The sequence below is a fragment of the Marmota flaviventris genome, chromosome 17 (genome assembly GCF_047511675.1).
Source record: "Marmota flaviventris isolate mMarFla1 chromosome 17, mMarFla1.hap1, whole genome shotgun sequence".
NCBI classification, from domain to species: Eukaryota; Metazoa; Chordata; class Mammalia; order Rodentia; family Sciuridae; genus Marmota; species Marmota flaviventris.
The window spans coordinates 36187720-36202080 of record NC_092514.1 but is presented as its reverse complement, the minus strand read 5'-3'; the positions used below and the strand labels follow the sequence as shown (position 1 = coordinate 36202080).

Below are 14361 nucleotides of genomic sequence, written 5' to 3'. Positions count from 1 at the left end.
GCAAACTTAAATTTCCATGACTTTTTTTCCTCTGTATGGTTGTTGCATAAATATATCAGCATGATAAAAATTCAGAGGTAAGGAAAACCTAAAATTTCCTTTGCTGAATGAAGGAGAAAAATTCGAATTTTAAAATCGAATCAGTTTTGTAAGCTGTCTCCTAAATTGGCTCAAATTTATTTTCAGACATTTTTAAGTGTATTTTTTGTTCTAATAGAGCATGAATATTATAGTTTTTCAGGTGCAGTGGCTGTGTATGATGGAAGAGGTCATAGAAATGCAAATGGGGGGATTTATAGTTAATTTTGGTTTTGACCTCCAGTTGTGGTGTCACTTGTGTGAAGCCCATAAAGAAATTCAGCAGATACTGAATTTAAAATTTCTGACATTCTCATTTGATGAGGTTCACCTCATTTCTCTTCTTACGATTCCTGTTTTTACTGGATCTAGCAGAAGAGAGAAAACCACAATTTGTGTTTTGACTTCCCTAAAAACATAATGTATCTTCTGACTTTTTTCTTATTGATCCTTTTTAGGACCATAAACCTGTAATGTTTTATGTCCCAGTAAAATGTCTTCTAAGAAGGCAAAAACCCACTGTCTTAGAAACCTCACAGTGCTCTTCTGGTTATGTCATAAATCTCTTAAAAAAAAAAAAATCCCTAAATGATCAAGGGATATTTGGGTTCACCATAATGTCTTATCTCTAATTGATCATAAAATTTTAAAAATAATTGATCATGCTTCGTAATAGAATCAGAAGTTGTATATTCGAAAAATTTGTGGAATTATAAGGAAAAATAAGTTTTAAAACAACTTCATTTGTGTTTTCTCCTAGGTCAGCTGCCTATAATCTTCTGTGTGCCTTAACTTGTACCTTTAATTTAAAAATCGAGGGACAGTTACTAGAGACATCAGGTTTATGTATCCCTGCCAACAACACCCTCTTTATTGTCTCTATTAGTAAGACACTGGCAGCCAATGAGCCACACCTCACGTTAGAATTTTTGGAAGAGTGTATTTCTGGATTTAGCAAATCTAGTAAGTAATTATAATTTTCTTTAATACTAACAATAATTATTTAAAAATTCAGAGAATCCCCTTTTGTTTCAGAATTTACCAGTGAATTCTTTCACTTATTATATTTTACTCTTTTAACCTTTTCTAAATTTTTATCTATGGTACTCTGTAACTGAAAGAACTTTGAAGAAAATTCCTGATAGGACACATTAAGAAATCCACCAAGCCACTAGGCATGGTGGCACATGCCTATAATCCCAGCAGCTGAGGCAGAGGATGCAAGTTCAAAGCCAGCCTCAGCAAAAGCAAGGCACTAAGCAACTCATTGAGAACCTAAATAAAACATAAAATAGATCTAGGGATGTGGCTTAGTGGTTGAGTGTCCCGTTCAATCCCTGGGACAACCCCCCACCAAAAAAAAAAAAAAAGAAAGAAAGAAAAGAAATCCACCAAGCCTGGTATAGTGGCTCTAGCTGGTAACCCCAGAGATTTGGGAAGCTAAAACAGAAGGATCAAAGTTCAAGGCAAGTGTGGGCAATTTAGTGAGACCCTGTCTCAAAATTTAAAAAATAAAAAGGTCTGGGGATGTGGCTCAGTGGTGAAGCACCCCTGGGTTAAATCCCTAGTACCACAAAAGAAAAAAAAGGAGAAAAAAAGAAATCCATCAAAATTCTGACAGTATAAATGAGGTGGTGAGATTTTTGGTATCTTACATGTCTCTGGGCCTCTTAAAAGTATTTTCTTCATTGTTTTAATTTGATGAGCTTTGACATTTTTTTTCTTAGCAGATAATTCCACATGAATAAAATATCCATGTGTCTCCTTTTTCAGAAAAAAAAAATGTGATTTTATGGACATGTATGGTTCATGGAGAACGCAGTGACACAGGTCCAGAGTTAGTCCTGGTGTTGCTTTAATAAGTGTCATGAATTTGACATCCATTTCTTTTGTCTGTCCATCTTCATAACCCATAAATGTTGACCTTTCCCAGCTTAGTTCCTGACATTTTCTTCCCATTTATTTAGCCTGGGAAATTTACCGCTAAGACACATCCTCACCCCTTTTTTTAGTTTGAAATGAGGTCTCACTGAGTTGCTTAAGACTTACTAAATTGCTGAGGCCGGCCTTGAACTTGTGATCCTCCTTCCTCAGCCTCCTTCACAAGTCGATGGAATTAAAAGCATATGTGACCATGCCGAACTTCTTCCCTTTCTCTTTTCCTCATGATACATACAACTTTTCTTTTTTCTGTGTTTAAACACATTTCTTGACTTTATTAGGTAATTGAAAACTTTAACAATTTAATCAAGGCTAGATCACTATGTATGTTTTTTCAAGCAAGAAATGTAGGAGTAACCCTGATAAGAAAATGTATAATATTAACTAAACAGAAAAAGTATAAAGATTTATTGATTAATATTAATATAAGAAAATATTTGAGTGAATGTACAGGCATAATGTATTCCTGTATGAACAGTTCTTCCTAGATGATTACAAATTTATTGTAGTCCCATGAAATTTGAGGAGTGAGAATGGAAATTAAACTGTAAATGATCTTAAATTCTACTTGAAGGTTTAAAAATACTATTTATGAGGCTGAGACAGGAAGATCACAAGTTTGAGGCCAGTCTGGGCAACTTAGCAAGATCCACTCTCAAAAAAAAAAAAAATGTTAAAGGGCTGGGGGACGTACCTCACTAGTAGAGTGCCTCTGGGTCCAATCTCCAGTATCATTTAAAAAAAAAAAAGTATAAAAAAAATCCCTAAGAAAACATTGGGAAGAAAGACTTGATATTACAGATATCTGAACATATTATAGTGGTATAGTAATTAAAACATGAGTGTTCAAGAATCAGCACTCAGATCAGTTTTAAGAAAAGATAATAAAGAAGCAACATAAACTAGGGGGGAAAGATTAAATTGTTTAAGAAATGAGATTGAGAAATGAGTTAAGTTGGGTCTTCTTCCATACCACAAGATGTCAAAATAAGTTCTACCTGTATTTAAGGGTTGAATATGAAAACTAGAACCATTAAAAAATGAAGAGGAAGAAGTTAATATTGAATTACTTTTTAGATGAATAAAGAACATAGGAAACAAGATGATGGAAACAAATAATGAACAAATTCAACTTCATGAAGCTTCAAAACATTTTTTTAAGTGATGATAAATATAAACCTAGAAGGGTAAATGCTAGAAAAGATTAACATTAATCATGAAGAGATTTTTATAAATAAGAAAAATGAATCAACAGTAACATACAAATCATGCTAAAGAAGAATGTTTATGTTGAGTTTATTAATAAAAGCAAAAAATGTCAATTGAAAGAATAGTGAGATAACATATTTAGCTATCATATTAGAACATATTTTTAAATTCAGTACTGATGCTCTGTAGAATATTGAACAGGGGCAGTTTTTCTAGAAAGTTTGGAAGTGATTATCAAGACCCTTAAGAGTATTCAATCCTTTTGGTCTCATAATTCCACTTTTTAAAATTTGTCCTAAGGAATTAATGTTGTTTGTCATAGATTATTTTTTAATTTATTTAGATTTTTCAACTAAAATATATCTTGTCATTAGTAAAGTGCCCAGATCTTAAGTGGAGAATTTGATGAATTTTTACATCACAGTACATCACAAAAGTAGCTTCTAGATCCAGAACATTTCCAACATCCAGAGGATCCTTTCTCACTTAATATTGCCCCTTTACCAAAAGTAAACACTGTTGTAACTTCTATTGCCATAGATTTATTTTGACTACTTTTGAACTTCATATGATATTCCTTAAAGTAAGAAAAAAAGGGGCATAGTCAAACTACAGGGAACTAATTACCTTGTTGGATCTTATGACGGAATAATATGAAGCCATTAAAAATTTTTGAGGTGGGGCTGAGATTTTTGCTCAGTAGTAGAGTACTTGCCTAGCATGTGTGAGGCCCTGGCTTCAATCCTCAGACCACATAAAGATAAACAAATAAAACAAAGGTATTGTGTACATCAACAACTAAAAAAATATATTAAAAGAATTTTTTTTGAGGGGTCAGACATGGTGACATATGCCTATAATCCCAGCTTCGTGGGAGGCTGAGGTAGAAGGATCACACGTTTGAAGTAAGCCTGGGTAATTTAGCAAGATCCTGTCTCAAAATAAAATAGAAAGGCTGAGATATAACTCAGCGGTATAGCAATACCTAGCATTTATGATGCCCTGGGTGTAATATCCAGTAACACACACACACACAAGTTTTTATTACAGAGTTTCACTTTGGAAAGATGGAAACATTCTAGAGATAGCTAGTGGTAATCATTGCACAACCATGTGAATATACTTAATATATTTTTAAGTATACTTAAAAGTGGTTAAAGTGTTAAATTTTATATTGTGTATATTTTATCACAATTTATAAAATTCTCTTTGAGACTTTTAAGTGTACAGAGGATTTTGTATCTTAGTCTATTTTTTTTTCCCAAAAAACAAATTGAAAAATGGTTTTGGAGAATTTTTAATGATGAGTAAATCTCAGTAAAATGTATAATGAGAAAGTATTTAGGGTATACTGTATATAGAGCATGATCCTAACTTTTGGGGGGGTTATATATGTGTACACTGTCATAAGCATATATTATTTCTACAAATATTTGAAACCATGTGGAAAGATGAGGTAATGTGTTAATATATTAACACCGGTTTCATTTTTTAGTGACATTCTCCTTTTGCCGAACTTTCTATAATTCTCTACATGTCCCTTTTCCAGTGAGAATAAAACTTAAAATATTTTTAAGCTAGATGAGAAATTATTAAAATGGAGAAAATAAGATAATTTTTTAAAACTTGCCTTACCAGCTTTTAAGATTGAATTCTTCAAGGTTTATTCACTTTCTTCACCTCTTATCCTCAAAAATATATTTTCCACCAGGTGCAGTAGCACATGCCTATAATCTCAGTGACAAGTGAGACCTGGTCTCAAAATTAAAAAAAAATAATAATAATAAAAGGGACTAGGGATGTAGCTCAGTAATAAAGTGCCCCTGGGTTCAATTCCCAGATAGAATCTATAGATAGATAATGATTTGCCAAATCTCTTTTCTCTGATTCTAGGTAATGATCTTTAATTCTTACCTCCCCTCTCATTCCTTCATATTAAAATAATTGTTGTAATTTTCATTGATCATCTATGATAATAGTATATGTTTTTCTAGGTATTGAATTGAAACACCTTTGTTTGGAATATATGACCCCATGGCTGTCAAATCTAGTCCGTTTCTGCAAGCATAACGATGATGCCAAACGACAAAGAGTTACTGCTATTCTTGATAAGCTAATAACTATGACCATAAATGAGAAACAGATGTATCCATCTATTCAAGCAAAAATATGGGGGAGCCTTGGACAGGTATTGAATTTACTCAAATATTTATCTAGTATCTCCTATGTGCACCTATTTTTTTGGTGCCTACTTTGTACAAAGCTGCATGCTGGACACTAGGGTTTAGCTGTAGAAAATATAATTGCCTCCTTCAAAAGCATGCAGATGCCCACCCAATTCTTAATCTAGTTTGAAATTGTAAATGTCTAATGAATGTTTCAGAACCAGAAAAACACTAGTTACTTTAGCACTCTTCTCCAGGACATAACTATATAGAGTTTAACTATAGAAATATGACATCATATGCTTTAAAATGTATTCTCATTCTTGCATACCATCAATGTCAGTATTTCTTATTAATGTCATTAGGGACATCAGCTTTCATTTATAGTTTTAGCATAATAATTCTACTATTAAAATAAAGGATCTAATGTAACTTTTTTAATCTGACAAGAATTATGTATGTTATTTCTTCAAAGTAATCACTTAAGGAAGCAGTACACTTGTTTGAACATTGCTGTGAATTCTTTAAGTAATTTTATAGCACTAGAAAATTTCTCAATACTTGACATCATTTCCTATATTTTAAAATAATTAAGTTGGCTGGGGATGTAGCTCAGTGGTTGATTGCTTGTCTAACATATTCAAGGTCCTGGGTTCAATCCCCAGTACCAATAATAATAATGATGATGACGACAACGACGACGATGATGATGATGATGTTGTTGGTTACACATATTGTCAAGGAAGAGCAGAGATACTTTACAAGTGAATGAAACTAGTACTGTATACATTATTAAATTTTGAATATTTATCTTTTACTCTCTGAAGGAACCAAGTGAATATCCTCATCCTTTCCTGACAGGACTCTAATAAATTTCTAGTATTTTAGAGGCCTTGGATAAAATAGTTTTTATGTTGATTGGGCTGTTCTTTGAATATTTTTAAATTAAAAGTTCACAATGTGGTTGAAAACAAGTTTATTTTCCCTCTTCCATTAGATTACAGATCTGCTTGATGTTGTACTGGACAGTTTCATCAAAACCAGTGCAACAGGTGGCTTGGGATCAATAAAAGCTGAAGTGATGGCAGATACTGCTGTAGCTTTAGCTTCTGGAAATGTGAAATTGGTTTCAAGCAAGGTAATCACTTTTCCTTTGCCCTCTGGATCGTGGCATTATATATCTGTTTTTTACTATCCGGAGGGCTTTTGTTTTGTTATATTAAAGTTAAACTAAAATTTTTAATAGAACTTTTATTCCCATGTTTCTTAAAATTCTGCTTTTTTACAGGTCATTGGAAGGATGTGCAAAATAATTGACAAGACATGCTTATCTCCAACTCCTACTTTAGAACAACATCTTATGTGGGATGATATTGCTATTTTAGCCCGCTACATGCTGATGCTGTCCTTCAACAATTCCCTTGATGTGGCAGCTCATCTCCCTTACCTCTTCCATGTTGTTACTTTCTTAGTAGCCACAGGTCCATTGTCCCTCAGAGCCTCCACACATGGATTGGTTATTAATATCATTCACTCTCTGTGTACTTGTTCACAGCTTCATTTTAGTGGTAAGTTCTAGGAAGGTAATTTGTGTTCAACCTATCCTTTCTCCACTTTACTTCACCTAGTTGGTACAGATTTCTTATTATTTATGACAGTGTCTTAACACCAAGGTGCTAATTTAAGCCTGCAGTAATGACTTGAAATTTTATCAAAAAGAAAAATAATTTACTTCCATTCTATATCAAGTTATAATAAGGATTTTCTGTGCAAATTTGTCATGTAGACTCTTATAGTTATCACATAAGCTATAAATACTCAATGTTAAGTAGATTGTGTTACATTATTAGTACTAATTAGTGATTAAATGGAGATCTTCAATTCAGCTAGGCACATTGTTAAATGCCTGCAATCCTAGCAACTTGGGAAATTGAGGCAGGAAGATTCCAAGTTCAAGGCCAGCCTCAGCAACTTAGCAAGGCCCTAAGCAACTTAACAACAACCTATCTCAAAATAAAAAATTAAAAGACTGGGGATGTTGCTCAGTGGAAAAGCACCTCTGGGTTCAGTCCCCCACTCAATACAAATATATAGATAGATAAATAGAGAGATAGATATTTTATATAAATGTATCTATATAATATATATACCAATACAATATGTATATATATATATATGAAATATATATATGTATATATATCTTCAAAGTTTTTACTTGTTCCTTTTTTCTTTTACAGAAGAGACCAAGCAAGTTTTGAGACTCAGTCTAACAGAGTTCTCATTACCCAAATTTTACTTGCTGTTTGGCATTAGTAAAGTTAAGTCAGCTGCTGTCATTGCCTTCCGTTCCAGTTACCGAGACAGGTCGTTCTCTCCGGGCTCCTATGAGAGGGAGACTTTTGCTTTGACATCCTTGGAAACAGTCACAGAAGCTTTATTGGAGATCATGGAGGTATTTAAGGCAAAATGATAAGACACTAAGTTAAAATCATTTTTAAAAATCTAACATTGTACAGAAGAAATACTGATATATTCTGCTGTTTTGCACTTAATACTTGAATAAAAACACCTCCATGGAATTTGTTATTTATTGGTAACATAAAGGTCATTTATTTAATGACATGTTTATTTATTTATTGAAATGTTTCTAAAAATATTTGCATATACGTATAAGGGTATATTTTTCTTTTTTAGGCATGTATGAGAGATATCCCAGCATGCAAGTGGCTGGATCAGTGGACAGAACTAGCTCAAAGGTAGGTCCCAAATTCAATATAAATTGTAAAAGTATGTGAGTTGTTGAAAAGATGGCTATTACCGCATAGTCAATGTCTTATTATTTAGTGTATTTGGGTTGAACATAAAGGTTTTTATAAACTTTTTTGATCTTTTAATTGCAGATTTGCATTCCAGTATAATCCATCCTTGCAACCGAGAGCTCTTGTAGTCTTTGGCTGTATTAGCAAACGAGTCTCTCATGGGCAGATAAAGCAGATTATCCGTATTCTTAGCAAGGTACTTCTTCCCTTCTCTCAAATATTTGTGGTTCCCAAATTGTAAAGCATATCTTCCATTATTTTTTAATTTAATAAAAACTTAATTATGTTGCTTAAAACATTTAAAAGATGAATTTTATCTTCTTTATTGTAATTCTTGGAAGTGAAGAAATCTTCTCTTTTAAAGAAGCTATATCTTCAGGAGACAATAAGTAACTTGCCTCTTTTTTTAAGCATGAACCCTTAATATTTTATCAGATTTATGAAGTTTACTATTTGGTAAGACTTACAAAAATTGTATAACTTGTAATTACTATAATATTGCCTGTCTTATTAGAATATGTTATAGAAATGCTTTAAAAAACAAGAAATAATGTATATCAAACTAGCTACTAAGATCACCATTGTATTAGAAAAAATTCTCATACTTGTTGAATAAGTAAATATTCCTAACTGTTTTCTGAGATTCAGTTTAGGAGTTTGTTTTATTTCAATCAAAGTAAAATAAAGAATTCTGTTTTCCTAAAAGGCACTTGAGAGTTGCTTAAAAGGACCTGATACTTACAACAGTCAAGTTCTGATAGAAGCTACAGTAATAGCACTAACCAAATTACAGCCACTTCTTAATAAGGTAATTATTGTATAGCACATTAAGTTTTTTCATTTTGGGTGTCAGTATTACATGTTGTTTACTTGTAAGGAGTTCAGAAATTAAGATGGATTAAGGGAAGGTCGTAAAGAAGGTCATAGTTAAGGTGGAACATCTTGTCACAAAGTTTAGTTGTTTGAAGTTGTTACATTAAAGGAAAAATAAGTATGGAAAATGCATTCTCAAGTACTTGTAATTTTATATCTCATCAATCCTAAAGGACCTATTCTTAATTCTTTCATCTAATAATTATTGCATATCTACTGTGTGCCAGGTTCTGTCATAGATGCTAGAGATATACGTAGTGCCAATCAAGCCAATAAAAAAATGCCTGCCCTCATGGAGCTTGTATTCTAGGGTGAGTTTAGAGGGTCATGGAGTGGATAGATAATAAACAAAGTAAGTAAAATACTTAGTGTTAGTAAGTAGAAAATATAAAGCCAAGAGAAGTATATCTGATCATCAAAAGAGTTTGGTACTAGACTGGGAGTAGAGCTCAATGACTGAGCACTTACCTAGTATTTATAAGGTCCTGGGTTTGATCCTCACCACTGTGATTTAAAAAAGAGAGTTTAGGTGTTTTATGAAGGTAAAATTTTAAAGGAATAAAATGATACAGTTACTAATTTAGGATTGTCTGAGCTCATCTCAGCTTTGTGACCTCTGGCAGGTGATTTACATGTCTGGGCATTTTGTTTCCATATAGATAAAATGAGTAAACTAGACTAGATAATGGCATGTTATTACCTTCCAACTCTACAGTCATATAATTCTTTGAATTGAAATTCCAAGGCATGCGGGTCTAGGAAGTGATTACAGAAAAATAAATACCTATTGTATCCCTGGTAGAGCTAGATGTTTTACAGATGTCTTTTTTTGTTTGTTTGTTTTTTTAAGTTGTTGATGGGCCTTCATTATTTATTTATTTATATGTGGTGCTAAGGATCAAACCCAGGGCTTCACACATGCTAGGCAAGCGCTCTAACACTGAGCCACAACCCCATCTCCTACAGATATCTTAATCTTAAATGATACAAAATGATTTTCTTATCCTCATTCATGTAAGTAAAAATGAGACTCAGAAGGCCTAAGACTGGAACCATGATTCTAATCCAAAGTTGTCTGATTTTAAGTCCATGTAGTTCCCCATAAAACACAGTGCTAAATAAGAATTACCAATAATATGTATTTTTAACTCAGAGAAGCAAGAGATTAATATTCTAGTAAGAGTGACACGAGTTCAAAATTAGAGATAGATAGGATTTAGTATAGGTAGAGAGAAAGAGAAGCAAGCCTTGAGCAGCAAAATATAGCAGTAGGGACTGTACAAGAATGCTAGGACATGGTGAGATGGTGGATAGACCATTCAAGTTGTTATGGAGAAATTTTGCAAGAAAATTATGAAGATTGGATAAAATTAATACAACATTCAACATTCTTCAGAAACGAGTTTTTTTTTTTTTTTGAGAGAGAAATTTTTAGTGTTTATTTTTTAGTTTTTGGCGGACACAACATCTTTGTTTGTATGTGGTGCTGAGGATCGAACCCGGGCCGCACGCATGCCAGGCGAGCGCGCTACCGCTTGAGCCACATCCCCAGCCCCAAGGAGTTTTAATATATACCATTTTTTAGCAGACAAAAAATATGACAAGAGCAGGACTTAGATCATTCTGGTGATACAGTACCCAGTAGGTTGGAACAGGGAAAAACTGAAGGCAGAAAGAATCCACATGTTGAATAAAGGGTGGCCTGAGGATTGCATCAGCAGCAGCAATACAAAAGAAATGACAAATTTGAGAGACTGCACTAGAAAACTGGATTTGGGAATCCAGAACAGAGAGAAATCAAAGAAGATGCTATGATCTCAGCCCAGATAACCATGTCTTTAGTTATACGCATGAAAAAGACAAAGAACTTATCTATATTTATCTCCTCCCCCAAATGAAAGCATGGGTAATTTTGCAAGATAGCATACTTTGTTTTATGATGAGGAGGCATAAATTTTATGTTCGGCTTACTAACCTGGAAATTTGTCTTCCTTTGCCAGGACTCCCCTTTGCACAAAGCCCTCTTTTGGGTAGCTGTGGCAGTGCTCCAGCTGGATGAGGTCAACTTATATTCAGCAGGCACTGCACTTCTTGAACAAAATCTACATACCTTAGATAGTCTCCGGATATTCAATGACAAGGTAAGCAAACTTTCCTTTGGAATTCCTAGATTACATGCATGTAGTACTTCTTTTTCTTTTTATTGCTGTGTGATTCTTTTAAAATCAAAAGAAGTCTATATTTTAAATATGGATATTTTTAATTTAGTTTAGTGTGAGTATATTTTCTTACCAGCTCATAAAAAAACCTATTTAAACTTTAGTACATATTTTCTGTATACAGATAGCAAAAAATGGTGCTTGCTGATGCTAACAAATATTTTTAAGATAAATAATACTGAGTGGTAATAATAGCAACTATGCCAGGCCTTATGCTAAGCACTGTACATTCATTATTTTTCATTTTGATAACTCCAAGGTAGAGGTTAGCATTCTCCATTCCTATTTCACAAATAAAGAAATAATCTAAAAAAGTGCTTGTTTTTATTGACTAATGCTACTTAATGAAAAGTATAATAGTAGTTGGCTATAATCCCAACTACTCAGAAAACTTTAAGCAGGAAGATCAGTATTATTAAAACCTAATAAGGAAGTTGGAAAATCGAAAGGAACCCCTCCCCCCCCCCTAAAAAAAAAAAAAAAACAGTATTTGTTCAGTCTTCCTAATGTGGTATAAAACCAGTATTTGTTCAGTCTTCCTAATTTTGTACAGACCCAGAATAGCTAGGTATTGTGGAAATAATTTTCCCCCCAGTTATAGGGAGTCAACACAGGGGTGATCTACCACTTAGCTACATCCTTACCCCTTTTTATTTTTTTGAGACAGGGCCTCAAACTTGAAAGCCTCCTGTCTCAGCCTTCCAAATAGCTAAGATTATAGGCATATGCCACCACACCCAACTGGAAATGAAATTAATCTTAGAGTTTGAAAGTATTTTACCAATACAAAGGAACAATGATTAAGTAACTTGTCCTGATTCATATATCTAGCTCCAAACTAGAATCCTTCTTTCTTAACTTTTTGTTCTTTTCTGGAGTTGTCTTGGGACAATAGTGGTCAAAGTGATATCTACTTATAGGCTATTTGTATGTTAGGAATATTTGTAGCCGGGCATAGTGGCACATGGCTATAATCCCAACTACTCAGAAAACTTAAGCAGGAAGATCACAAGTTTGAGGCCAGGCTTATAAACTTAGTGAGACCCTATCTCAAAATAAAAAGTAAAAAGGGCTGGATTATAGCTCAGTAATTAAGGGTCCTTGGGTTCACTCCCTACACCACCACAGGAAAAAAAAAGAAAGAATATTTGCAAATGAAGTGTTTGTATCTTAGAAATGTCTGCCTTGGTAATCCCAGTGTTTTGGAGGGCTAAGACAGGGGGATCACGAGTTAAAAGCCAGCCTTAGCAACTTAGTGAGACCCTGCTCAAAATTTTAAAAAACGGGGTGGGTGGCTGGGAATGTAGCTCATTGGTGAAGCACCTCTGGGTTAAATATCCAGAACCCCCCAAAAAAGGAAGTATCTGGCATTTTCAAAGCCAGAAAGAGCCCAGTAGAAGGAACTATGCCCCATAATTTAACCCATATGGTTTACTTTAAATCCAAACTATTCTAGGGCCCTAAAGTACTAGAAATCAGTTAATAAAGCTTGTTAAAAGTCACCAGGATGATATCTGGGTTCATAGATGCACGCTTCCGGACCCAGCTATTTGGGAGATTGAGGCAGGAGGATCACTTGAGTCCAGGAATTTGGGTTTTTTGTTTGTTTTTGTTTTTTAGTTGTAGATGAACACAATACATTTATTTTATTATTATTATTTTTTAATGTGATGCTGAGGATCAAACCCAGTGCCTCACGTGTACTAGGCAAGTGCTATAAACTGAGTTTTAAACCCAGTTCCTAGTTCAGGAGTTTAATGTAAGCCTAGACACCATGCAAAGCCCCAGCTTGAGGGAGTAGGTGGAGGAACAAACTACATACCCAAAATAAACTTACACTGAAATAAAAAATTATGTATTATAAATAAATAAATGCTATTTCATTGTTCTACTGTCTTATTATTTAAGTGCTTGACTATCTTGCATCTTGTACTAGTTAATTTTTAAGATCTTTAATATTCTTTTGTGGTTTTCTGTAGCTGAAAATAATTTCTCTCAACTTAAAGGATTACTTGTCATAACTATTGAACACAAAAATCAATCATTGGTGTATATTTTTAGGGGAGGCACTAGGAATTAAACCCAGGGATGCTGTACATCCCAGACTTTATTTTTTTATTTTTATTTTTTGGAGACAGTTTAACCAAGTTACTGAGGCTGTCCCAAACTTGCAATCCCAAGTAGCTGGGGATAACAGGTGTGTGCCATGAAACTCTAAATAAGTGATCTTTTAAAGAAAGCTTCTGAACTAGGCCTGTAACTCAGTGACCAAGTGCTTGCCTAGCATAGATGAGTTCCTGGGTTAGATCCCCTGCACGGCAAAAAAAAAAAAAATTAAGAAGTGAAGAAAGCTTCTGTGTGAACTTCATTAATTCTCTCATGATTATTTTCAATAGAGTCCGGAAGAGGTATTTATGGCAATCCGGAATCCTCTGGAATGGCACTGCAAGCAAATGGATCATTTTGTTGGACTTAATTTCAATTCTAACTTTAACTTTGCACTGGTGGGACACCTCTTGAAAGGTAGAGAGGCCTTATGTCAGAATGTTAGTATGAAGCGCTACCTAGAAGCTGGAAGTAATTAAAATAATTGGTTACTTGAAATAATTTAACCCATATGTTTACTTTAAATCCAAACTTTGTCTTATTGAGTTATATTTTGTTCAGTATGTATTTTAATAGAGCCTAATTTCCATATCAAGTATCAGATTTACTTAAAAAGTAGAAGACGACAACCCACTTGGGATTCCTTCCTTTAGGAGCTCCACTTTCTTTGTTTCAAAAATAAATTGTTACTTTGCTCTAAAAAAAAAAAAAATGCAAAAGGGTTGATTTTTTTGTAAAATTCCTAAGTGCTAGGGCTAGGTGTATAACAATTCCCTGCCCCTTCAAACAAAAAAGAAATTCTACGTACTGAGCCTTTTAATAACTATGTTATTAGTAATAGTACTTAAGTATTCTGTTGATTAGCAAAACAAGACATTGTAGATCAGTGTTATTTGGTTAATTTATATTAGAAAATCTTGTTGTACAGATTTGATTACAGATTTTCTTCAG

The 14361-nt window shown here is 33.6% G+C and overlaps 1 protein-coding gene across 4 annotated transcripts in view; it reads left to right on the top strand.

The window, feature by feature from the left end:
• The window catches only part of Nf1 (neurofibromin 1), a 252748-nt gene that overhangs the window by 210405 nt on the left and 27982 nt on the right, over window positions 1–14361 (top strand). For all 4 annotated transcript variants that reach the window (XM_027923915.2, XM_071603262.1, XM_071603261.1 and 1 more), the window contains 10 exons: window positions 839–1041; window positions 5223–5416; window positions 6391–6531; window positions 6682–6961; window positions 7631–7845; window positions 8088–8149; window positions 8294–8408; window positions 8919–9020; window positions 11086–11226; window positions 13701–13827. In XM_027923915.2, coding sequence (XP_027779716.1) covers window positions 839–1041; window positions 5223–5416; window positions 6391–6531; window positions 6682–6961; window positions 7631–7845; window positions 8088–8149; window positions 8294–8408; window positions 8919–9020; window positions 11086–11226; window positions 13701–13827 — 1580 coding nt within the window. The remainder of the gene's footprint in view (window positions 1–838; window positions 1042–5222; window positions 5417–6390; window positions 6532–6681; window positions 6962–7630; window positions 7846–8087; window positions 8150–8293; window positions 8409–8918; window positions 9021–11085; window positions 11227–13700; window positions 13828–14361) is intronic.